Here is a 27,684-nt window from a genome sequence, read left to right as displayed (position 1 = left end):
TCAACCACAGCACAGTACACATTATCCTTTTAAGTCACCCTACAACAGGACTCATATAAAAAAAGTAATATTGAAGAGGCATATCCATGAGGTCAATTATCCCAAAAGCAAAGATGGTAAATTAAACATAATCTGGGTCCTCCCCCCTTTATCATTCTTAAATGAATCCCCAAGTGAACCAACAGAATGAGACCCATTCCTTTGTTTTCCACCATCCTCGGGGATGCTGTCTTCAAAGCAGCTCACATCCACATCTCATAATCTGAGCTGTTTTAAATCTCTCTTGTCAAAAAACGAAACAGTGGACATAAACACAGACTTCAGAGAACCTTAAACAAATGTGTTTTGAACATTTTAATCTCCCTGAAATCCTGGTGCATCTTCTAATCACTTATAAAAGCACCCTGTCCTCCTTTATCTGTCAGTCAAATTTTCCCTTCCTAAATGGTATGAGATCACTGTGTACCTTATAATCCTTAACATTTTGAAGTCAATGGAAAGGCTATAAAAGTGTGAAAGAATGCAAGCCTTTCAATGAGTCCTATAAAAGTAACATCTTGTTAGCTATTTTAGCTTCCAATTTAATAAATGATTACTCAATAGAGAGTAATCAATAACACTGTTAAGAAATATATTGAGAGTTTTGCCTCTCATAATTTACAGGAAGCAAGTTTCTTGCATTTCAACACCATGAACAGAATATTTGCTTATTTTACTAAAAGATGGTTTGTTTATCATTATGCAAATCATCTCTTATAAAACTGGCATAGTCTAGTTGTGAAGCAATGACCTCTTGGGATTTAGTATTTTTAAATCTCAAGATATTGGCAGGATTGACACATGATACTTTAACTCATATACATGGCACAAATAATTAAAATAATACTAATTTTCTGGCAATCTGAGCCATTAGCATTGTCTATGACACTAACAGAACACTTCAGGAGATCTGCATATTTAAATCTGAAATTCCAAGTAAGATAATATTAAAAGAAAAAAGAGATGACTTTCTTTTCTAAAAAATAGAAAAGCTGTAGCTGTTTTCCCAAGGGAAATTTGTTAGGCACTGCTGCCAGTCTACATAAAACCTCATGAATTTTGATTCCACCAATTCAGATTTTATGACAATTTGCACAAGAGCTGGGTTAAAGCTCATAGGTTCCTTTAAGGTACAGACTTTTTCTTCTTTCCGCTTTCTAGGGCGAAAAAGAATGGGTGATGCATTAATAAAAAAAATTACTGAAGAAAAAAATGAATTAATAACAACTTTATAAGAAAAATATGATAAACTTTTTTGAGCATTTAATATTAAGAAAGTAGAATTTATAAACATTTCAATTAAAAATAAACATCCACTAATGCTCATTTAATTACATTATTTCCTGGTAATTAATTTATAAACTAGCTAGCATTACTAATACTGAAATAATTAAACTGCATTCCTTTAAAAAAATTCTCTAGTTCAGACATCTCACTAACATATTACACTAGCCTTCCCACTGGCTGTATCAGTGTGAGCTTTCATTCTGTAAAGTGCTAATACCTTTCCAAGTTTATAACATTGTAAGCAACCCAACCAAGTTTTGTTTTATTGCACAAATTTTCTCCCAGACTGTTTTAAAACATTTTAATTTTATCTTGCAGTAACATTATTCATTTCAATTTAAGAAAAATCAGTCCAACTTTTCCATTATGCCACCTAAAGTTTAGTCTTAACTTAGGAAGGACTTCATCACCCCTAATTATGGGAACATGCTCTCATATTTCCTTAAGTATACTTAGCAAAATTCTTAAGGAAGAAAATTATCACTGGCGTAAAGGTATAACCTTATTAACATAAAATACTATTCCAAATCAAACTTCATTTCTTTCTTTTTCAATATCACATTCAGTATTTAAAAAAGAAAAATATAATGGGAGTTATTTTTCAGTCCTTGAAAACTTATTCATGTTATAAGGAGTTTCAAAAAATTGAGGAAAGTAGGTGAGCAAATGCTAGCTTTCGTATTGACCCGCTAATCGGAGTTCACAATCTAGGTGTCTGCTCACTAGAGTGTCACGTTCACTTCTGAATTACTCAGTCTAGTTTTACATAGGAACCTAACTTCCCTCAAGCTTCCCCAGATAACAAGAGGGTAATTCCAGGCAGTATATTATGCCTATGTTAACAGAAATTCTGCTTGTCAAGTGACTCTTTGGAGCAAGTCTGAGTATCACAGGGTTATTTCAGCAGGATAAGTTGCTTACTGTATTTCTTAAGCCATAAATGACGTATATGCTTAGGACTCTTTATTCTCATATACATGATAAAACAAAACACTTTCTGGTGACTAGAGTATATAATTTCAGAGTGATAGCTGCTAAAAGGAAAACTACAGATATTATGGTGGTGATTTTAGGATTTTGTTGTTTGAGACATAATAATATGAAAAATCTCAATGCAAGCTGACCTAAAGTCTCCACCCTTTTCTATACCCATTGTTGGACTCCTACTTTTTCCTGAATCATTACAATATTTTTTTGAAAAGGCGATCTCTTCACTCAAAGGATTAATTTAGAACAGAAGTAACTACTATAGATTCAGCTGTCATTAGAACACAGCTCTCGTCCAGTTACAACACAGAATAACAGTAGAATAGCACAGACGTGCTTGCCCCTTAGGAAAACAGCTATGACAAATCTAGACAGTGTATTAAAAAGCAGAGAAAGTACTTTGCCTACAAAAGTCCGTATAGTCAAAGCTATGGTATTTCCAGTAGTCATGCCTGGATGTGAGAGTTGGACCACAAAGAAGGCTGAGTGCTGAAGAATTGATGCTTTTGAACTGTGGTGTTGGAGAAGACTCTTCAGAGTCCCTTGAACTGCAAGGAGATCAAGTCAGTCAATCCTAAAGGAGATAAGCCCTGAATATTCATTGGAAGGACTGATGCTGAAACTGAAGCTCCAATACTTTGGCCACCTGATGTGAAGAGCCAATGCATTAGAAAAGACCTTGATACTGGGAAAGATAGAAAGCAGGAGGAGAAAGGGACAACAGAGGATGAGATGGTTGGATGGCATCACCAGCTCAATGGACATTACTTTGAGCAAGCTCTGGAAGATAGTGAAGGACAGGGAAGCCTGGCGTGCTGCAGTCCATGGGGGTCACAAAGAGTCGAACAAAACTGAGTGACTGAACAATTGTTATAGATTCAACTATCATGAGAACACAGCTCTCTTCCAGTTACAATGCAGAATAACACAAACTTGAAAATTCCTCATCCTATGTTACAGTCCCTGGGATACAGTTATTGAACAGCTTTTAACTTCAGCTTTCCCATCTTTGTAAAATGATGAATTTTTCTGTAAAATGCTGAATTCTTAAATTTCTAATATAAAATCTAGGAGCATTTTTATACACCATTCCCTGAAATTTTTGATTACACTGTATTCAGAAACAGAGAGCAAATTATTTTAGAAATACAAACTGATTTCAAAAAGCAATTAATGTAACAGTGCAATTAAGTCAGAAATCACTAACAAAAAATAAATAAATAAATAAAACCTGAAACCATCCCTAAGGGAAAAAAATTCAAATTCTATTGAGGGAGTCAAAGAAGAAACCAGCACAAAAATTAACGGAAGTAGCAAATATGAAACTACGTTTAATGTAACCAAAGCAATGTTTATAAGGAAATTAATAACTTCCAGTGATTTTAATAGAAAAGAATAAAGACTTAAAAATAAGCACAGTTACCAACTTAAGAAAGAGGAGAGTGAAAAAGTTGGCTTAAAGCTCAACATTCAGAAAACAAAGATCATGGCATCCGGTCCCACCACTTCATGGGAAATAGATGGGGAAACAGTGGAAACAGTGTCAGACTTTACTTTTTTGGGCTCCAAAATCACTGCAGATGGTGACTGCAGCCATGAAATTAAAAGACGCTTACTCCTTGGAAGGAAAGTTATGACCAACCTAGATAGCATATTCAAAAGCAGAGACATTACTTTGCCAACAAAGGTCCGTCTAGTCAAGGCTATGGTTTTTCCAGTAGTCATTATGGATGTGAGAGTTGGACTGTGAAGAAAGCTGAGCACCGAAGAATTGATGCTTTTGAACTGTGGTGTTGGAGAAGACTCTTGAGAGTCCCTTGGACTGCAAGGAGATCCAACCAGTCCATTCTAAAGGAGATCAGTCCTGGGTGTTGTTTGGAAGGACTGATGCTAGAGCTGAAACTCCAGTACTTTGGCCACCTCATGCGAAGAGTTGACTCATTGGAAAAGACCCTGATGCTGGGAGGGATTGGGGGCAGGAGGAGAAGGGGATGGCAGAGGATGAGATGGCTGGATGGCATCACCGACTCGGTGGACATGAGTTTGAGTGACCTCCGGGAGATGGTGATGGACAGGGAGGCCTGGCATTCTGCAGTCCATGGGGACGCAAAGAGTCGGACACGACTGAGCGACTGAACTGAACTGAACTGAACTGACCAACTTAAGAAACTGGATAACAGAGTAAGCCCAAAGAAGAAGAAAAGATAATGCAGAGCAAAATGTAATGAAACAGGAAAGTATTATACAAGATGATATCAAGAAACTGAGAAGTTACAGTAAAAGGGGAGTGGAACAGAGAAACCTTTGGCAAGACTAATCAACACAGAGAGAAAAGGCATAAGTGAACAGTGAGAAAATTGAGACACAACTACAGATCCCACAGCAATGAGAGAAAGAATACTATGAATGACTTTTTGCCAATATACTTAAATGTCTAACAAAATGGATAAATTATAAGAAAAATACCTGACTGAAGAGAAAAAAAGAAAGCTGGAGTAATTATGGCAAAACCAATACAATATTGTAAAGTCAAAAATAAAATACAATAAAAAAAAAAAAAGCTGGAGTAATTATGGCAAAAACCAATACAATATTGTAAAGTCAAAAAATAAAATAAAATAAATAAAAATCAAAAAAAAAAAAAAGAAAGCTGGAGTAATTTTATTAAATACATTGACAATTAATCTCTGACAAAGGAGGCAAGAATATACACTGGGGAAAAAAGTTTCTTCAATAAGTGGTGCTGAGAAAACTTGACAGCTACATGTAAAAGTGAAATTAAAACATTCCCTAATACTATACACAAAAATAAACTCCAAATGGATTAAAAACCTAAATGTAAGACTGGATACTACAAAACTCCTAGAAGAAAAGAAGCAAAATATGTTTTTTCATAAATCACAGCAGTATTTTTTTGGGGGGGAGGTCCATCTCCTAAAGTAAAGGAAATAAAAGTAAAAATAAGCAAATGGGACCCAATTAAACTTGAAAGCTTTTGCACAGCAAAGTAAACCATCAGCAAAATGAAAAGACAACCTATTGAATGGGAAAAAATATATGCAAATGATGTGACCTATGAGGGACTAACCAACATATATAAACAGCTCATATAACTCAACAGCATATGAGCTATATATGAGCTCATATAACTCAACATCAAATAAAAAACCCCAAACAACCTAATTAAAAAATGAGGCAAAATAAGTTAATAGACATTTTTTCAAAGAGGAAATGCAGATGATGACACAAAGTTAAGACTTTCTACCAAGCAAATATTGGGATGAAATGGAGACTAGTATATAGGTTGATACAAAAGTACATATTAGCAATGTGCCAGTTCTTAAATTGGCTATTAGAATCAAAGATTACCATGCTATTGTCATGATGTTATAATAATATACATTATATATACTAGTATAAGTATTATGCATTAAACATATGTGATAATACATAATATTACACACATATATAAAATATATACACAGTAATATATGACACTGCATATATATGTAATAATACATATTACATATACTTACATCGCTCAGTCGTGCCCAACTCTTTGCGACCCCATGGACAGTAGCCTGCACCAGGCTCCTCCGTCCATGGGATTTTCTAGGCAAGAGTACTGGAGTGGGTTGCCATTTCCTTCTCCAGGGAATCTTCCCGACCCAGGGATCAAACCCAGGTCTCCCACATTGATAGACAGACACTTTACCGTCTGAGCCACCAGGAGACCTACTAATGTAAGTACTATGTATTAAACATATGTGATAATATATAATATTACACACATATATAAAATATATACACAATAATATATGACACTGCATATATATGTGATGATATATATTACATATACTTACAGGGATTATTTTATGGGTCAAATATTGTGTGATAAAAATTTAAAACAAAGTATTAAAATCAAAGTTTATTCATGCAACAGCACATAAAAGCTCTCCTAATTAACTGATAATTTATTTCTTCCCAGTTCACTTTATGCATATTCATCATTACATCTGTGACATTCACTATTTATTTTATTTAAATCTCACACAATGATTTTAGAAATAGTGTCAAGCACAATGGATATTAAAACCAAGTATATAGCACTATAAGGATGAAAATAAGGACATTATAGAGAATTGATGAATGCTGCTTTTTATATTTATCCCCAAATTGGTTAAAACCAAAATAAATAAAATTCAAGCCATCTGATTTTCATTCATAAACAGAGAGAAAGAATAAAAGAAATATGCTACCATAATTTAGTGCACTTCTTTATTCTATTGGTATATAATGAACAAAGTCAGTTTCTCTGTCATCATATTGTACTACACAGATTAATCTTTCCTTAAAATATTAGAAAACAGGAAAGATATCTTTTTAAAATATACCAATAAGCAAGGTTTGTTTTCTTTAAGAGCCTACCAGTATCCTAAATGCTTCTGAAGATAAATTAGTTACTTGTCCTACTGGTAAGAAAAAGAAGAGGGAGAAAGAACCTCCAATGGGTTAAGGACTATAGCCATCTTCAATTGACACAAAGCCTTAGAACAAAGTAGCAATTAAAGAAAAAAAGGCAGATGTAGAAAAAGTTAAACTTTCAGGGGGAAATCACCAAAAGTTGGGAAAAGTAGTGAAAAAACAATCTACTCTAGATGACCCATAAATCAATAAAAACAATAAATAACTCCAAATTTCTAAAGTATATTCTACAAAAGAAGAAAAGGATTTCCTTTCATCAAACAAGACAGTTCAACAAGCAAAGATCTGAGAAATCTCAAGGACCTTTGTTACTCGAAAAGTTTATCTCGTGTTGTTAAAGACAAACTGATATTATTCCTCAATTATATTTTGGAGCAAAACTACTTTATTTTTAATTTGCCCAGAATGCATATGTAAAAATGAAAGCTGAGTAGTAACACTGGCAGTGAGCTGCACAGAACAATGCTTGCTTGGTATTCATCCTGGGTCTTAAATAAATGTAGCCTGCCAAATGCAGCCCTAGATTACTTCAACCTCATTATCCCATTTCTTTTTCTAGAACCTCTGTTCCATTTCCTCTCTCCTATCAGACACTTGGTTCACTGTTTTTAAAGCTCTTGGCCACAGGGGTAGGAAAGAAGGAAAAGTAAGACAAGAACACATTTATATTGCTAACTGAAGCAGCTCTAAACCATTACTAGACATGGAAAAGACTGACCATGACAAAGTTTAAACTCTTAGGTTCTTACAGCCTGAATGTCTCAAGTGCTTTAGGATTTCAGCAGTGTGCGGAAGGGATCTTCAGCCAACCTTTCAAAGGGATGGCCTGGCTGCGGTGACTTCTCAACTCTTCTTAGATCATGTTTTGGCAAGAGTGCCACTGAAGGGTCGTGTTTGGTATGGGCTTTCCAGAAATCCAAGGTAAGTGGTGAGGGGAACAGATAAAGAGGGGAAATACTTTTAAGATGTCTGCACATCACAGTGGAACTGCTCAGACCAGCCCCAAACAGCCCTGGAGGCTGCACAGGCTGGGCCAAGGGACGGAGACCGTGGACAACCTGAAATTATTTCCACCAAAGGCATCCACTTAGGAACCGCTGCTGCTGCTGAGTCGCTGACTCTTTGCGACCCCATGGACTGTCAGGGTTCCTGTCCATGGGATTCTCCAGGCAAGAGTATTGGAGTGGGTTGCCATGCCCTCCTCCAGGGGATCTTCCCGACCCAGGGATCGAACCAGAGTCTCCTGCGTCTCCTGCATCGAAGACAGAGTCTTTACCACTGAGCCACAGGGAAAGCCCAGTTAGGAATCTACTTAGATTAAAAAAAAAAAAAGAACAAGACTTTCGATTGGAATCCTACACGGCTGAATTTTTCTGCCAAAATATCCTGCAGTAATAAGAAGATAGAACAAGCACAAAGCAAAAATAAATCATGAAATCTAAATGCCATAAAGAGAATCTTACATCCTTTTCATCAGTTTTACCCATTAACATTAGAGCATGTTCGAACTCTATCCACCTTCCTGTCTTCCTCCCATTCCACAGACGGTTCTACATCAAATGTCTTTTTTCAGATTAGCTTAGAAAATAATCAGTACGCTTTCTGTGATGAAAACCACTTTTTGCTTGTAAGCTTTTTATTCCTTATACAAAATTTACCCATGAAAACTAAGTAAAGAACAAAGATCCAGATAAATAAGTTAATCAACTTCCTCTGCCCCTTCTCTCACCACTGCAACAAATCATCACAGTCAACTGAAATAACTAACGTTTTTTTAAAAAGCTGCATAACATCCCAAAATATGAAGGTACTACAACTGGGGCAACTATCCCTACACTGACTAGCACTTGGGTTATTTGGTTGTCTTAGGCTTTTGTCACATCAAAAAAAAAAAAAAATTCTCTGCCACTGGAGCACACATAAGCATGCATATACGTGAACACAGCCACCAGTACGCATTATCGTGGCCCTATTTATAGCTATGTGACAGTCTCCCAAATAGGACTTTCAGAAGATCTGCAACAAGCTGTCATACTCCCCGCAGCAAAACAGTTAACATCTGGGAAACGGTCACAGAACATGCTATGCACTTAAACATTTCATAAAGCAAAGGCCATCAACTTTTAGGTATCAATCTTACATTGATTCATTTAGAAAGGCAGCAATAATAAGGTATTTATACAGGAATCTCTGCAAGAATAAAGCCTATACTGGGGTTGATTTTAACTTACCTTTTTTTGACACTTCTGCCCCATTTAGTTCTTTTTGTGCTTCTTCAATTTTGTCTAAGAAAAACAAAAAAAGTATAAATTAATTCACCATACACAAATAAGAAGACAGCAAAACAAATATATTACTTATAAGTGGTACCTGACACATAGTAATAAATATTTGTTGAATGAATTATTTATGAAACAAATACGTGTAAGCTGTTAAATAATAGTCCTTTTAAAATTATAATTTTAATTAAGTCTTAGTCACAAGGGCTACTTCCAATTGTTTTCACAATGCAAATAATTAGTGCGTTTTAAATACTGAATCATAATTTTAAAATGTTTAGCTGCCTATTCAAAACACATAAAAATAATTCTTTTTTTTTTAACGAAGACATACAAATTTCACTGATGAGTTTCAACAAATGCCAACTGGCTTAGAAATAAGTCTAAGCTGAGTTCATAGACGGCCTAAGACCTAAGTCAAATGTGGAAGAAATAAAAGGATGAACAATAAATGAGGGGCTGAAAAGCAGCAACATGATACTTTTGCCAACAGTTGGTTACAGAATAACCACCCATGAAGTGTGAGGGTGGAATACTGAAGAGGTTCTAAATAAAAACTAAGGTCCTCCCTGGTGGCTCTGCAGGAAAGAATCCACCTGCAATGCAGGAGACTCAGGTTCGATCCCAGGGTTGAGAAGATCCCCTGGAGGAGGGCATGGCAACCCACTCTAGTCATCCTGCCTAGAGAATCCCATGGACAGAGGAGCCTGGCAGGTTATAGTCCATGGGGTCACAAAAGGGTCAGACACGACTGAGCAACTAAAAAACAGCAACAAATATACAGCATTTCTGCAATCATCATTTTTAGATGAGCACAGTTCTGAAAGAAGCAATAACTAACAAAGAGTTGGGGCGGCTGCCTTCCAGAGCTGCAGCTCTCCCATCTGAGCTTTGAGCACAACTGGATTTGGTAAGGAAGCGCATGTTCTACGTTGGTAACAATTAATTTATATTTTTATAAGGATATACATATTTGATGATTGACAGAAACCAATTCTAAGTTTAATACAGTGGTCTAAATACTGACTGTAACAGCAAAAGTTAACACAATTCCTAGGTACTATTCTGTACTGAAATGGATACCGTAACCATAATGATGTAACATTTCAGCTAGTCCATTGGAGTACAGTTTAAATGCTTTCAAAATATTGGTATGTCAGCCATTCATACCTCCCAGTATCCACTATCAGCTCCCAAAATGGTCACCGATACTAAACACCATCGCTGGCCACGGAAGATGGCATCCTCTCCTCCACAGGCCCTTCCGTCTCTGGTGCAACCTGCCTCTTCCCCCATCAGCCTTGCCGGAAAAGCCAGAAACTCAAAGAACCTTCCATTCACTGAGCAAACTTCTTTCAATTGCGTATTGATCCATCCAGCCTGCCTTATCAAGGCAGACGGGGAGCATGAGAATGAAGGAAACAAGCCACGGTTTATCACAAGTACATCTTCATCCCCACAGCAACGTCCTATTTGCTCCCTGCTAATTAGCAGATCCAGAGTAAGAGTTGAGGGGAGAAGAGACAGTCTTTGGAAAAAATACCAGTTTTTCCCTCATTTGCAAGCTTTTAGTTATTTCTCATGAAATGATGAGTAAAATGAAACAGTAATGGGAAAAAAAAGCCCTTAATAAATGCAGAAAGTAGATTCTGTATTTAGCAGTACTTTTACTCCAAAAGAATTCCAAATGTATGACTGAAATTTATATTAATATACATGACAAAAGCACAAGGCCCACTTTTTCAAAAATAAATAATACTGAGTATATTGGAGAGTACATTGGAGATATTAAAAATGTAAATAAGTATTAAATACACAGTCTTTGAGAAACATAAAAATGAAAAGCACTATTATTTCCATGCCAGCAGTTTGTCTAAACTTAAGAACCATAAATAATATGTATGTATATATTGTATTGATATATATTCATGGCAGTAATGACTATGTGTAAGAGTTTGTGCATACATAATTTGGTATTATATAATAAAACAACTCTTTATTAATAGGATTAACTGGGGCTCCAGGCAGCAAAAGCTCATGATTTAACACATATTTAAAGAACAGTTTCTGTTTAGTATATTGAAGTTTGGCCACCTTCTATTTGTACATGACAAATTCTTGCAAAAATGACTTCAATTTACATCAGTAGAATTGGGGTATCTACTGTGTTAGGTATAGGCATTTACTTAAATGCCTTTACCTGGAACTCTAATTCAATAGGTAATTACAGTCTTAAATGACAGAGTTTATAACAGTCATTATGAGCTCTTGCCTCACTTTTTAGAAAAAGTCCTGTTTATATTTAATCTCTGTTTTATGATTCTCCTGGTAAAATATGATGTTTTAAAGACACTCTCCAAAGCTACAGAGAAAGTACTCATTTATTATATGCTCTTAATTGGTCCAGATAAGGTAATTTACTAGTGTTTAAAAGCAACATTTATCATTTTTTTCACTATGACCCAGAGTAAGGAATGTATTTTTACATTCCAACCAATTACACATGTGTGTGTATATATATTACATGTATACATAATTCAGAAACCAACTTACCCATACACTAATTTCTGTCCTTTCTTATTAAAAATGAAAAAATGCTGCCTTGCCCAGACGCATTGGTTCACAGCCCCATGCTGGACAGCAAACCCATGGCTTGAACCCACAGACAGAAAATAGTTCTCAGCCAAGGGCTGCGCCTCCCAGCCAGGACACCTCTCGTCATAAGCCTTGATGAGCAGGGGGGTACGTGTTGTTTAGAACAGGATCTCAGGTTCTTAGACACCTTCCATCATGCCCTCCCCAAGGTCACTGTTATCCGAGCTCATAATTTCATAAAAACTACACATTCAGAAATAAATAGTAGTTTCTCAGCTGCTTCAAAATAAAAACAGATATATGTGCAAAATGGACATTCACACCATGTTGTTGCTGCTGCTGCTGCTAAGTTGCTTCAGTCGTGTCCAACTCTGTGCGACCCCAGAGACGGCAGCCCACCAGGCTCCCCCAACCCTGGGATTTTCCAGGCAAGAACACTGGAGTGGGTTGCCATTTCCTTCTCCAATGCATGAAAGTGAAAAGTCAAAGTGAAGTCACTCAGTCGTATCCGACTGTTAGAGATCCCATGGACTGTAGCCCACCAGGCTCCTCCGTCCATGGGATTTTCTAGGCAAGAGTACTGGAGTGGGGTGCCATTGCCTTCTCCAACACCATGCTGTTAAATCTAAAATAAGTAACACATTCTTACTGTAATGAGTTCTTCCTGTATTTAAATTAAGATGTAACTGTAATTAATTCAACTTTTACTAAATATGCTTGGAGTTGTCACCTGGAAAAGGTTCTGGTAATACACGAATGGATCCATAATTGTCCCTAAGATCCAGAAGAACCCGTGGCCGAAAGAGTGACAGGCTTGGGGAGAGACTGCTGACAGCGTAGGTTAAAGTCTGGTTCTGCAACTATTAAAAATGTGCTCCTTTTGATAGTTTGTCTTCTCTGGTAAAGCAGAGAAACTATTTGTTAACAGTACAGGCTATAAACAAGTTTGTTTAATGCCTTGTATATTTTAAAGCTTTTGTTTGTGTAAGAAAACAATGCAAAACTATTTTATTTTCACCACAGGTAAATAACTGTAAATAAAGGAAAAAAAAAAAAGATCTATTTGTGAAACATAATCTGAAACCACTGAGCCAAAAAAAAAAAAAAAAATTCCTGGAGCCCTTAGGAAACCACCGTTCTTTTGGGGTTCTGGGAAGAAGATGGGATCATTAAAAACAAATCATTTATAAAAATAAAACAATCCTCAAATAAGGATTTGAAGGCAATGGCAACCCACTCCAGTATTCTTGCCTGGCAAAGCCCATGGACAGAGGGGCCTGGTGGGCTGCAGTCCATGGGGTCGCTAGGAGTCAGACACAACTGAGTGACTTCAGTTTCACTTCTCACTTTCATGCACTGAAGAAGGAAATGGCAACCCACTCCAGTATTCTTGCCTGGAGAATCCCAGGGACGGGGGAGCCTGGTGGGTGCCGTCTCGGGTCGCACAGAGTCAGACACGACTGAAGTGACTTAGCAGCAGTAGCCCACTCTCTGACCATTTTCACCTTCCAATGAAAGGCAGGGGGTCTCCTGCACCATCTCAGAGTCGCAGCACCCCTCCTCAAGAGCACGAGGATCCAGGACGTCAGTTTTGGGGACCAACCCACCAAACTGCTAGGACTTGGTTCAACAACAGTTGTCTGTTTTTATTGCATTGACTGTCTACCTGGTGGCAGGTACACAAGGAGGAACTAGAAATATAAAGTGTAAAAAAAAAATGGCTCTGCATTTCAATACCCTTTCAACAATCATTTTAATACCAACTTGATGGTAAATATAAAGCCCAATTCCCTGGCTCAGCGAACGAAGTTCTCCGTGGACCCACTCCCTCGTCTGCGGCAGCAGCCACACCTCTGTGTAGGTGCCCTCGGGTCCCCAAGACTCTTCCACTCGCAGGCCCCCACCCTATCGCCTCGGGATATCAGCTCCTGGAGGAAAACCTGCTTTAACACCCCCCACAGAGCCACCGCTGCTGTGGGGAGGATCCGTTTCTCCACTGCTCTGTTGTCTCATGAGTGTTAGCAGTTACGACAGTAAGGGGGACTGAGTGATTTGCCCACGGTAGAAGTGCTGACGGTAACCTGCCAAGTGACGGGGGAAAGCACGGGTGCATTCTGGAAAAGGGAAAAAGGAACAGGCGCCCACAAACTGAGCACTGGCCTTCGGTGGTTCCACGTAAGAACCTGGAGCTTTATCTTCCTTAAGCTTAAAGATGATTTCTGCATTGCAGAAACTGCATCAGTGCCCTGAAAGGGCACGTGAACCAGCTGTTCCTCACGCCTTCCGACCTAGCGAGGAGTTAAATGATCACCCCAATTCCAGCAGCACCTCCTCCTTGCCTGCTGTTCTGACAGGCACCCGTAACCTCTGCTCTGACGCTCAGGGGGTCCCCTCCTTCACGCAGCAAAATGGAAACACTAATAGTAGATTTTTATGAGGCAGATCCTAAGGAACTGTAAAAGGCACCTCTGTTTACGGAGAGGGAGACCATCTGATTGAAAAAAGATCACCGTATGTGATTGCACTATTTTTACTACTGAATAAACCTAACTCCCACGTGCCCGTCATCACACGTCAGCACCAGCTCCCTATTCTCACTGGGAACTGCTCGAGCTATTTCAATAAGACTAAATATATGACCATGATGTAATATGAAAAGTGCGCCCAACACCCATAACCACATATACGTGCTCTTCTAAATGACGGTCCTGGTGCTCACTACTAAATCAGCTAAGTAAGCCTAGCTTTGTAGGTAACACATTTTAACCTGTAAATTATACCTTTCATATTTCCAGATCTGCCAAAAAATGATAGTCTAGACTAGTAATATTTCAACCTGAAAAATACGGCCTGAAATAAGCGGGGAAAAAAAAAAAAAGAGCAAGACAGTCAACTCTGCCCTAATGAATGTGAAGACTGTGATTAACAAGTTCTAGAAAAATGTAAAATTACTCAGCTTGTCCAGAAAGAGAAACTCAACTAGAATAACTAGAGAAGACTGAGAAAGTAACCAGGGAATAACACAGAATTACTTTTTTAAGGTTAAAGGCCAAGATGGTCTTATCAGATTCTTACCAATTCTGAAGAATAAACATTTCTCCTAAACTGTCCCAGAGCACAAGCTAACACAAAAGGTGTTCTAAATAATTTTTAAAAGCTGCTACAACCCTGCTATCAAAATGTGACCAAAGGAGCAGAAAAATTAACACTACTTAAAAATCTCCCAAAGGAATATAGATTTAACAATCCACACCCAGACATACATTCCAAGATTAGAAAGCCATACCCAATGAGGGTGTAAAGTAAGTCTGCAAAGATATCTCAGGATTGGTGGTGGTGATGTAGTCCCTAAGTCATGTCTGACTCTTGAGACCCCTTGGACTAGAGCTCAACAGGCTCCTCTGTCCATGGGATTTCCCAGACAAGAATATTGGAGTGGGCTGCCATTTCCCTCCCCTGGGGATCTTCCCTACCCATGTCTCCTGCATTGTAGGTAGATTCTTTACTGCTGAGCCACCAGGGAAGCCCATTATCCAATATTAGAAAACATGTTATTATCATCTGTAATAGGATACAGGATGGGTGTGAGGCGGAAGGCAATTTAAATAATGTTCAAAACGTACTTGATTAAAATATTTATCTTTAGTGTGAACAAAAAGCAAAACAAAAAAAATCAATGATAAATAAAACAGGTTACACGTCATCATATTAACCAAGTGGTATTCTGATACACATCCCGAAACAGAGAGACTAGCCAATAACCTGTGATCACTTCTTTTCAGAAGCCTTCCCTGACCTGCTCCTCAGGTCCTGGTCTGTGCCCCCAGCACAGAGTTCTCAGCCCCTAGGCATCGTTCACCATGGGATATTCTGAGACCCTGTGTACGCACTTGCTTTTTTCATTAAAGCGATTTCTTATTCAACAGAGCACATAGGTGCTTAGACCAGTAGACCCTCAAAACGTATTTGTTCAATAAATGAATCACTATTGCAGTATTTACTACAGCATTTATGTTAACAATTACTTGGGGACGATTTTACATGTAAAACTATAAGGGACTAAAGAACTGTGATATTTCCATAGAATGGAATGTCGGGCAGCCATTTAAAATACTTTTGAAATACTTATTGAAAGGCAAAAACGCTCGAAGTATATTAAGTAAAAACACACTGTGTCACGCAGATGTCTGTGTATATACACACATACACAATTTCTGTAAAGAGGCTCAAATATAATGATTATCTGAGGGTAGTACATTAATAGTTTTAATGCTATTTCTATTTTCTTCAATTAACAAACTACCTATAATAAACATTTCAATATAAAATATTATCTAAATTTAATAAACACTAAAAACCCTAATACACGCACGCATGCTAAGTTGCTTCAGTGATGTCCAACTCTTCATGAACCGACCCTGTGGACCATTGCTTCCGTGGGGGCTCAGACAGTAAAGCGTCTGCCTGCAATGCCGGAGACGTGGGTTCAATCCCTAGGTCTGGAAGATCCTCTGGAGAAGGAAATGGCAACCCACTCCAGTACTCTTGCCTGGAAAATCCCACAGAGGGAGGAGCCTGGTAGGCTACAGTCCATGGGGTAGCAAAGAGTTGGACACAGCTAAGTGACTTCGCTTTCACTTTCATGGACCATAGCCTGCCAGGCTCTTCTGTCCATGGGATTCTCCAAGTAAGAGTACTGGAATAGGTTGCCATGCCCTCCTCCAGGAGATCTTCCCGACCCAGGGATTGAACCCACGTCACTTTTGTCTCCTGTGTTGGCAGGCGGGTTCTTTACCACTAGTACCACCTGGGAAGCCCCTAAAAATGTGATTTAAATTATTTAAAGAAAAAAAAAGTCATCTGTAAATAGGTTCTAAATTCCAAATTTCCAGATCATATGAAAGACTCCGGGATAATTTCTAAAACATAAAAACATTAATACGCTGAATGGTTCATTTGGTTCAGAATATATTTATTAACTCCTGTGGGCTAGCACTAAGGATACACAAAGATGAACAACCCTGCATGAAGGAACTTGGAGAAGTAAACAAGCAACCCCTCTCCATGCGGTGACTGTGTGACTAAGTCCATGGGGAGCTCAGAAGCATGCGAATGCGACCGTCTTGCAAACAGGAAGAATGGTCCTGAAGCACCTTCATGGAAGAAATAATACCAATGCTGTGCAAGCAGAGAAGCAAATGAGAATTCCTGTCTGGAGGAGGAGGGAGCTCAGAGAGGGGAGGACAAGGAGGCTGCAGAGGCAAAGACGCAGAAAACGAGTCAGGAACTCATCGCAGTTTGTAACGTAAACCTGAGACAGCAAGTTAAAGACACGCGATTTGAGAGCCACCTTCTTATGTAACTGGTTGCTAAAACCATACCATGGAGTAGGTGGAAGCAAAAATATAATTATTCTATGAAGTAATTTGGCCATAAGCATCAAGATCTTTGAGACCAATCTCTGCATTTTCCTATGCTGATTCAAGTACTGATTTTAGACTAAGACAATGAAAGGAGTGGAACAAAGTATCACTGTAGTTTCCACAAAGGAAAAAATTTATTTATTAATAAATAATCAATGATACCTAGAATATAGTAGATACTCAATAAATACGTGTTGAATACTTCAGAAATGGTTTAGTAAACTGTGGCACCTTCAGACAACAGACTATTATCATAGAACTACTATATTATAGGCTTCTAGGAAGACTTACTGAATCAGAAACTATAGGAATGGTGTCCCAGACTGTATAAATTTTTAAAGCTTTGCCAAATGTTTTAATGGGCCACCTACCCTCCAGTTAAAGATCACTGGTGGGATGAGAGGTAGAGGAAGAAAAACCCAAGAAAAAGGCCAAAAAAAAAAAAAAAGCTGAAGAAATTAGGAGAATCAGAAACAATTTGGCCACAGAAGGTCAAGAGAACAGTATTTCATTGACAAATGAGAAGATGATGCAACTGAGGAAGATGGAAAAAGCTTCTCCTGGATTGAGCAGTTGGAGGTCCCAGTAACGCTTCCTGAAGCCTTGAAGTGGAAAGAGAGGCTGGCGGGCAGAGGGCTGAGAAAGTGATGGGACAAAATAGAACAGAACTGTCTTTCAAAGCACTCAGCAAAGAAGAAGACAGTGAACTTGAGGTCCGGAGAGAAATACAGCGCAAAGGAAGGTTGTTTGGTTTGACGTGTTTTTCAAGGGTGTTTACAGACCCAGGCCACTGCTGTTGTTTACACGCTGTCATATCTGACTCTTTGCGACCCCATGGATTGTAGCCCTCCAGGCGCCTCTGTCCCTGGGATCTCCCAGCAAAAACACTGGAGTGGGTTGCCACAGACCCAAGGGAAGGAACCAACACAAAGAGAGGAGAGATACAGGCAAGAGTTGGGATACGGAGGGCAAGGCTCTGAAGAAAGTGGAGGGCAGCCCAGAGTCTAGGCCGCGGGTTGATTTTGAATAGGGAAACACCCAGGGCGATGCTCTGAGGTCAGAGGGAAGCACAAAAGAAGGGTGGGTCATGTGAAAAGTCTGCTGATGAGAAGGAAGTTGGAGGGAGTTCATATCCAGACTTCACAATTGTATTGAGATAACATCTGGATGCCTAGAAAGAAAACGGAGTTTAGTGATTATGTGTCTGGAAAGTGAATCTAAAAGCGACGTCGCTGAGTCCTGTCCGACTCTGCAGTCCCAGGGACCGTAGCCTACCAGGCTCCTCCGTCCATGGGATTTTCCAGGCAAGAATACTGGAGTGGGTACTTTTCTTTCTCCAGGGGATCTTCCCAACCCAGGGATCGAACCTGGGTCTCCCACATTGCAGGCAGACGCTTTACCATCTGAGCCACCAGGGAAGCTTAGAGGTCTTAAGGGGTCTTAGAGACTGGTAAAAGTTACACAAAGTTATTGATGGGAGTGGAAGAACTGACCAATTTTAAGGACAAATAAAGCATTGATGAACGCAACTAGGGATCCATGGATGTAGAAATCCACATTATTCCTTGAGCTCCTACTGCAAATGGAGCAGACACAGTGCATTTGTTATCTAATGCACAGTTATGGGCACCTCTCATAGCTGTCTTTAAAGTAATTTTATCTATTCTGTCTTATTTTTTCTTGTGACTTTTTATTTCAAAGGACATTCTGTATTTCAAATCTACAAATATAGATTTGAAAGCCATAAAGAAAGCTATAAATGGAGTAATGTTGGCCAATAAATGCATGTTTAAATATAATCTGATGATACGTAAAAATATCTGAAGACTTAAGAGGCACCCGTTAAAACAATTTTTAAAGAAATCTACTTATATATTTGAACCTTTAAAAACAAACCAATAATGAAAAATTTTACAGGACAAAAAGTCTAGTTTCTTTGGTAAACGATTTGCAAAGAAAGAGAAAGAGAATTGGGAATGGTGCCTATAGATTAAAAAAAAAAAATGAAAGACGCATCAAACTACAGAATATGTGGACCTTATTTTCCCTGATTCTAATAAAATGTTTAAAAAATTATGACTGCAGAGAACTGGTAATTTAAACACTGATAGGATAATTGATCTATTAAGGAATTATTTTTCTTTGGTTTCATAAATGTACAGTGATTATGTTAAAAAAATTATTTGTCTTTTGGAGCTTATATAACAAAAACCTATTAACAAAATGATGTATCTAAGGTCCTAAAACACACATAGGTGGGGAAGAGCCCAGAGGAGGTAAGGAAACCAGACTGGCTGTCCAGGGGTGAATTACTAAAGCTGGGTGGTAGCTAAACAGAGGTTTATTACACTACTCTATTTGTAATAATTTTTAAACTCACATCATCAAAAGTATAAAAAAGAAACAAAAGAAGGAACTCAGTCTGAAAATAAAATGTTAAAAGACCGAATTACCAAAGTACTCCTCACATATCGTTGGTTCAAATAATAATCATAGGCAAGAAATGATATGGAAGTGGGAAGTAAATGAAGCTAGGTATCCAAAAGCCGAGCACACAGTAAGCCCTCAAGTGAGGTCACGGACTCAGAAATAACTGGAGCCAATAGGAAATTCAGTAACTTCTGAGTTACCACGAGGAGTCAGGTTTGTACACACCAAAGCTGGAAAGGACGATAAAAAAAATAAATCATCATTTCTAGAAATGTGATCACCAGTGTTCTTAATTCCTTTCAGTTGGGCAAACGGAGGGTAAGAACTTTAAGACTGTAAAGGTTTCTAAAACACAACGTTTAAAAAAAAAAAAATATATATATATAAAAACCCAAGGAGCAGAACAACCTATATAGTATACATCTACTTGTATCAATATATAAAAATGGATGTGTGTATTTTTTAAAAAACACAGAATTGAAATAGATGACTTTCCTCCCAATCTATTTTCTAGCATACATTACAAATAGCAAGGAAGTTATCAGCTCTGAATATCTTCTGAAAAACTGAAAGCACTTTTTCTTCTTCAAGTTCTTTCTAAATAAATTACTAATTAGTTCAGCCTATTAAATACTGTCAAAATGTGAGAGCTGATGTAAATTCCAGGGGAAGTGAGAAGGCTTCTCTGAGAAGAGAGCATGAGGAAAGCTATTACAAAGTAGGGCTAAGTATACAGGGATGCCATGAGTAGGAGTTACATGTGTTAGTCGCTCAGTCGCGTCTGACTGTCTGTGACCCCATGGACTGTAGCCCACCAGGCTCCTCTGTCCATGGGATTCTCCAGGCAAGAGTACTGGAGTGAGTAGCCATGCCCTTCTCCAGGGGATCCTCCCCATCCAGGGATCAAACATGGGTCTCCTGCACTGCAGGCAGATTTTTATGGTCTGAGCCGCCCAGGTGTTACATGGCAGAAGGCAATTATGCAGAGTGAGAGGAGTAGGTGGTAAAAGCAAGCATATCAAGTAAGGAAGCAAGAGTCTAAACTAATGTGGGAAGTTAAGGTTTTGATGGTTGAACCAAAGATGGTACTAATCTACGTGACCCAGAAGCAAACGACCTGCTGTCACAGCTATTCACACTTGGCACAGTACACACACACGACAGAGTGAGCGTTTTATGAACATTCAGGGATCATTCAATCACTGACTATATGAACAAATGAAGAGAGAACCTTGAACTGGTCTATGAGGGGTGAGAAGTCCTTCTGCAAACATGATAATGAATCTGTAACCTGAGACCGAAGGGACGGGGGCTCATTCCAGGAAAGCAGCTTCCAGAGAAGCCAAATAGAACACGGTTGTCAGGTCAAGGCTGGACATACAGATTCAGAATTAAGAGTCTAGACTTCTTGTTTATTTTAATAGATTCTGGTTTGTGTTTCGGAGAAGGCAATGGCACCCCACTCCCGAACTCTTGCCTGGAAAATCCCATGGGCGGAGGAGCCTGGTGGGCTACAGTGCATGGGGTTACTGAGAGTTGGACACGACTGAGTGACTTCACTTTCACTTTTCACGCTTATGCGTTGGAGAAGGAAATGGCAACCCACTTCAGTGTTCTTGCCTAGAGAATCCCAGGGATGGGGGAGCCTGGTGGGCTGCCGTCTATGGGGTCGCACAGAGTCGGACACGACTGAAGCGACTTAGCAGCAGCAGGTTTGTGTTTTATCATGTTTGGTTACAAGAGATCATTGGAAGCATTTTGTTCTCATACTATTTCAAATGCATTCTGTATATAATTCTATAAATAAAACTATTATCAGTGAAAAAATGAAAAATCAGTAATATGATGGGTCCAAACAAGAGGTTTGAGTGGAGCCAAACTTCACCAGTTCATGAGTAGATGGTTTTCAAATAGGATGGATTTTGCTTTCGATTTATACTTATAACCCTGGCAATTTGACCAATGACTTTATGGAGTTAGTATGAGAATCCTAAATTTAATATTAGTGGTTCAGATCAGTAGATATTATGGAATTCGATTTTTTTGTGGACATGTGTGCATATTTTTTAAATTATGCTGTAATTTCTGCATAAACTTTTGTGGAATAAGTAATGGGAAATTAATATAGGTGGTTACCTCTGAGTAAGAGATAAAAAGCAAGGGCAGGAAAACGGGGAAATGCTCATTTTTTAAATTGTATCTGTTTCTGTGCTACTTAACTTTTTAAATTAAGTTTATTACTTATATTGAAGATGTATTATTCATTGAAATATAAATATATGTATAAAAATATATGTATATATGTATAAATATGGGTAGTCAAATCAAAAATAAAACTCGAATTTCTCAATTCTCTAAAATTATTATGTGCTTATTTACTTATATGTTTAAAAAATACATATACTACTTATGTGTGTACATATATACACACGTATCTGAATGTACACATATGAATATACAGGCATACTTGTGGATTCTTTTTTTCAATATTCTCACTTCAACTCAGTATTATTCCATTCTTTCAAACTATTTGATACCTGTTTGCTCCTTCCAAATTGGGGTTATTTTAACATTTACTAATCACTCCGGGTGGTGCAGCAGTAAAGAATCTGCCTGCCAATGCAGGAGATTCAAAAGATACAGGTTAGACCCCTGGGTCCAGAAGATCCCCTGAAGAAGCACATGGCAACCCACTCCAGTATTCTTGCCTGGAGAATTCCATGGACAGAGGAGCCTGGTGGGTTACAGTGCATGGGGTTGTAAAGAGTCGGACACAACTGAACGACTGAACATCATCAGCAGCAATAATATCTTATAAATATTACAATCCACTATTCTTTTGGATTTTTTATTTTTTGGCTGCAAAAAATAAATACTCAAAGCTTACGGGGTGCTAGTGCTCTGACCAGGGATGGGACCCAGGTCCCACGCAGCAGAAGCATGGCATCTTAACCCCCAGACCACCAGGGAAGTCCCAGGCCCACCATTCTTTACATTTTAATTTATCTAATTCAACGGATTGGTCAGAAATATTCAGGTCAGTTAAGAAGCCTGTTTTTTCAACCTAAAATAGTCCTATTTGCATTTCTCCCAAAGGGTAATTCCCCAACCAGCAAGAATCAGAGGTAAAAAGCTATGAAAAACTCTATGTAGGTGGTAGAGGGGAATGAAGTAAAGTGAAAACAAAGTCTAACAGGTTTAGTCACCAACCACAGATATGATCTTCATGGTGGGAATCACAGTCAAAATAAACTAAAATGCCCTCTCATTTTGTCGCTCATCAAAACCCAGGGGCCCCTGCGAAGTACTAACAGCATGTGACCCTGTCCCTGTCACAGCAGGCACCTCATTCTACTGCGAGCAGTTCTTGCGTAAGGTCTGATTCCTTACCGCCCGGTGGGGCCCACGAGGACAGGGGCCAGGCAGGTGCTAATCACTGAGTCCCCATACCCTGCTGGACACCCAGCAAATAGTCTTGACACCTTTATCAGGTAAATGTCGTTAAGTCCTACCATTCTATACGGTATCAGGGAAGAATGAAAATTTGGTAACAAGAGAAACAAACCTAAAAAAAAAACCCCAAAAGTTTAAATTAACTACATCTTATAAACAAACCTTATTATACATTCTGTTCTGCTGCTGCTGCTGCTAAGTCACTTCAGTCGTGTCCGACTCTGTGCGACCCCATAGATGGCAGCCCACCAGGCTCCCCTGTCCCTGGGATTCTCCAGGCAAGAACACTGGAGTGGGTTGCCATTTCCTTCTCCAATGCATGAAAGTGAAAAGTGAAAGTGAAGTCGCTCAGTCATGCCTGACTCTTAGCGACCCCATGGACTGTAGCCCACCAGGCTCCTCCGCCCATGGGATTTTCCAGGCAAGAGTACTGGAGTGGGGTGCCATTGCCTTCTCCGGCATTCTGTTCTATAAGTTAATAAATGGCCTAGAAGAAAAGTTCCCAAACTTTTCATGGTTTCTCAGAGGAAAATAGCAGTAGAAGAAAATACATAGCGTATAACCATTTCCAGTTACTAATATTCTAATGCTAAGATTAGTGACTTGGTTCATTACAAATACAAAATGTAAAGAAAAGAAGTGCTGAAATGTATAGCTGTCACAGGTGTGGGCCACAGTACTAATGGTCAACCATAGCTTTTTATTACCGGCCAAGACATGCAGAGAGACAAGGTCCATCAAGTGTAGTGAAAGTATTAAGTCACTCAATCACATCCTACTCTTTGCAACCACATGGATTGTAGCCCACCAGGCTCCTCTGTCCATGGGATTTCCCAGGCAAGAATACTTGAGTGGGTTTCCATTCTTCTCCAGGGGATCTTCCTGACTGAGAGATCGAACCTAGGTCTCCTTCACTGCAGGTGGGTTTTTTACCATCTAAGCCACCAGGGAAGTGGAGTGAGTAGCTATTCTCTTCTCCAGGGGATCTTCCTGACCCAGGGACTGAACTGGGGTCTCCTGCCTTGCAGGCAGATTCTTTACCATTTGAGCTACAAAGGAAGCGCCCAAGTCCCTAAAAGGAGACTTCCAAAAAGGACTAACTTAGAAAATGCATCATTAAATCTTCTGATTACATTATGTTAAATTATATTTTAGGAAAATAAATTCTTTGGGAACCATTCACATTACTGTTTGAGTCCATTAGCCTAAATAGTCAAATAACAGTTCGTATAATTCTGTATACATGTGCAGGAGCATGTGTATAATGAATGTCTGTTTGCACAATATAGAGTGTGTATGTATCTATTACTTTGTTTGAAATGTAACCACCACACCATTAGATGTAAACATGAATATGTCCTCTATTTGTCTTCACCATTATCTAGTAATAACAGTTCATGAACAATAATGATACAGCATTGGACCCTTAGAACAGTTAAGTGGTTATGAACAAACTTTTATGTATGATAAACTTTACAACATATCAAATTCCTAGTCTGCATCTTTAAAAACAATCATTAAAAAAAAAGACCCCATATACTTTAAACAATCATCACAATTGAAACAATGAACAAATGTCATTTTTTTCAGCAAAGGAAGTACTTGGCCACCTCCCACACTGTCAAGGACTCTGGCCAAAAATAACAGTAATTAGGCTTGTAACCTCATATGTATGGATCTGATCTAGTCAAGCCAAAAATAGCTGTGGTTGTGTATCAACTGTAGGCATTTGTTTCAGAGGCTGTGTCATACAGGCCAAGTCAGGCAAATTACAGTGAAAGCTGTAATTTGCACTGGAATATAATTGGACTTGAGAAAAATTCAAGCTCTTTCAGTGTGATTCAAAGTTCTTTTCAATAATATTGTAGCACACGAGGGTACCCAGGATACCATGAACTATTTCTTAAACTCCCTAAAATATATGTTAAACAAACCAGCAAAATAGAATTAACACACGCATGCATTTTTTAAAAACTGGGCGGAGGAACCACAAGTTACCTGTCCTGAGCCATCATTAGAATCCGTCCTCCTGGAAACCTTCCTCTGAGAGGAGGGGCGGCACTGCCTTTGGGGGTGCCCACCTGCAGCTCTCCAGCCCCCAGTGTGGCTTCAAACTCTTGGGGTTCCTTTTGAGAACCACCTGCCGGGGCTTCCCTCACACCTGTCTGAGATGCCCTCACCCTCCGTCTGACCCTACTGGGGAGAAATCTACCAGTAACAGCTAAAACATAAGTGCTTGCCTGTGCAGACACTGTTCTGAGGACTCGATGTGGACCCACTCACTCAACCCTCCCCCAAAACCCACCCAGGAGGGAGGAGCCGCCCATGACCTCCACTCAACAGAGAAGCAAACCATGGCTCCTGGAAGCAAACGCAGCACTAACACAGAGAAACCTGTCTGCCGGCTTTCAACCCAGGCATGTGGCCTCCCGAATGTGAACTTAATGCTACACTATATTACTATTCCATATCATTTAAAAGGCTGTTCTGCCCAAGCTGGCAACTCCTCCTCTTTCGTGTTTGAGCTTAAGCGTCGTGTGCTCTCAAAGCCTTTCCTGATCCCCACTGGGGCCTCCACAGTGTGCCCATGCACGCTGGCTCCTCTGGCACTGAGAGCACGTACGCACGTGTGTGGAAGGTTACTCCTTTCAGGCCTGGATCACCTGCTAAACTCACTTTGTTTTTTTGGAAAGGAGATGCAAAATAAAAAATTACAATGTTTTTGTATTAAAGTCAGGCTCAAAATGCAAAAAAAAAAAAAAAAAATCATAAACGCCACATGAACATCTATCCTGGCCGCCCGACATCCTGGCCCACAGTATTTATCTGTGTTGTCATTGCTGTTCAGTCGCTAAGTCAGTCGCGTCTCACTCTTTGCAACCCCATGGACCATAGCCCTCCAGGCTCCTCTGTCCATGGGATTCTCCAGGCTAGAATACTGGAGTGGGTTGCCATGCCCTCCTCCAGGGGGCCTTCCCAACCCAGGGATCAAACTTGCATCTCCTGCATTGGCAGGTGGATTCTTTACCGCTGAGCCACCAGGGAAGCCCCTATTTATCCATACCTCTCCAATTTTTCGTGACCAAGCTTAAATCCCAACTCTCGGAAAACTTCTATACATAAATCCAGAAAAGCTGTTTTTCTTACCTTTCTTGGCACCCCACAGAACTTCGTCTATCCAAACAACTAGATGGAATGCAGGATCTATTTAAGGGATTTAGCTTTATCCCCTTCGCCCACTGTCACTGTCGTCTCACTTATTTCTCCAGTTCTCTACTAGGCGTGAGCTTCTTTTCCATCTCCGAGATTTTTAAACTACCTGATGGGTAAATCTCTCTTCCATCTTCCCTAGTGGTAGGAAAATGGACCCTGCAACACAAGTGCAACCCTTGAAACACAGCACGTGTTCAAACGTGGCTGAACTCACGCCTGTCAGAGCTAGTGACCAGACAAAACGTCTCGACTACCTTACTCAGGCCCACTTGGCACGGCGACTCAGGGTGGAAAATCGAGCTGAAAATGTCTTTTCCCAGGGGAAAAGGAAGCAGCCAAGAACTGATCTAACCGATCAGCAGAACTGGAGTGGGGATGTGGAGGAGGAGAGGGGGTGCAGAAACAAAGCCCCACAAAGTTCTCAGGAGAGCAGCCTCTCTCCCCTTTGTCTCCTTTTGGGCACCAGACTTCACAACGACGACAGGCCGCGGCTCTGGCTCAAAGATGAACTTCCATTCTCCACACTCAGATACACCCGATTTCAACAACATCGTTTCATGGGGGTGAAAGGGCTTATCATCACAGCTGAGGTCATGGGCATTAGAATCGTTGCAACTACAAGCCAGTGATTTTACTCACTACTATTAACAAAACTCAGTAAATTACACTCACGGTGCTGTTACTAAAATAGCATCACTAAACAGCCTGCTGGAGTTACTTGCTGTGGAAAGAGAGGAATTCCATCGGGTTTGCCTCAGTGCTCTGCTGCAGAGTGGGCCTGGAACACTCCGCCCCTACTGCTTGTTCAATTAGGGTGTATACCGAAGTCACCCTTGGGGTGCACATATCTGTAAACTTCCCACTTGGGACTGAAAAGCAAGATCCTCACTTGCTGTCCCAAGAACTGACTTTGCAAGTGGCTGCGCCTGGACACAGACCTGGGCGGGACAGGCACCAGAAGAAGCAGGGGCGCACCCTGTCCAAGAAGCACGGCAAATCATTCCAGGTCCCAGAGTCACGGTTCCCGATATTCACGAAGGCCGAGGACAGTCCGTCACTCCTAACTTTGCCGAGAAACACACCTAAGTCCCGGGCACGGACAGGCAGGCCCCGGGGTTCACTGGGCTGGTGGGCAGGCTGCCCTGTATCCACTCCTCAGACCGTCACTGTCCTTTTACTCTTCTCTGTCAAGAGTGCAAGATTCCAGCAAACCCCAAGCCCTCTGGCTCTCCCTCCGAAAACCTGCCCAGACCGCCCATCTCCCCTCCTGGCCCTGGCCCGCATCTCCCACCCAGACCTCCATGCCAGCCTCCGCGTCTCTCAGCCCATTCCCTGCTGGACCCCACACGCAGCCACATCTGCCAAGAGAGCCAGTCCGCTCCCTCGCCTCATTCTCACCTACGGCATCTACTGGCATCCTTAATACACTGTAATTAACTTACGTCCACTTGTTTGATGCTTGTCTGTATGTCTCTAGCTGTGATTTTTGGCCA

General features: G+C 39.8%; 1 protein-coding gene across 8 annotated transcripts in view; it reads right to left on the bottom strand.

Moving 5' to 3' along the window:
* Positions 1-27,684, bottom strand: part of HIVEP1 (HIVEP zinc finger 1) — a 136,741-nt gene that overhangs the window by 47,538 nt on the left and 61,519 nt on the right. For all 8 annotated transcript variants that reach the window (XR_011462299.1, XM_070361289.1, XM_070361293.1 and 5 more), the window contains exon 3: positions 9,030-9,083. Coding sequence is in view for 7 of the 8 variants with exons in the window: in XM_070361289.1 (XP_070217390.1) it covers positions 9,030-9,083 (54 nt within the window). In the remaining variant the exon portion in view is untranslated. The remainder of the gene's footprint in view (positions 1-9,029; positions 9,084-27,684) is intronic.

Source organism: Bos mutus, chromosome 23 (assembly GCF_027580195.1).
Source record: "Bos mutus isolate GX-2022 chromosome 23, NWIPB_WYAK_1.1, whole genome shotgun sequence".
Taxonomy (NCBI): Eukaryota; Metazoa; Chordata; class Mammalia; order Artiodactyla; family Bovidae; genus Bos; species Bos mutus.
The sequence above is the reverse complement of the archived record's forward strand: the minus strand, read 5'-3'. Positions and strand labels throughout refer to the sequence as shown.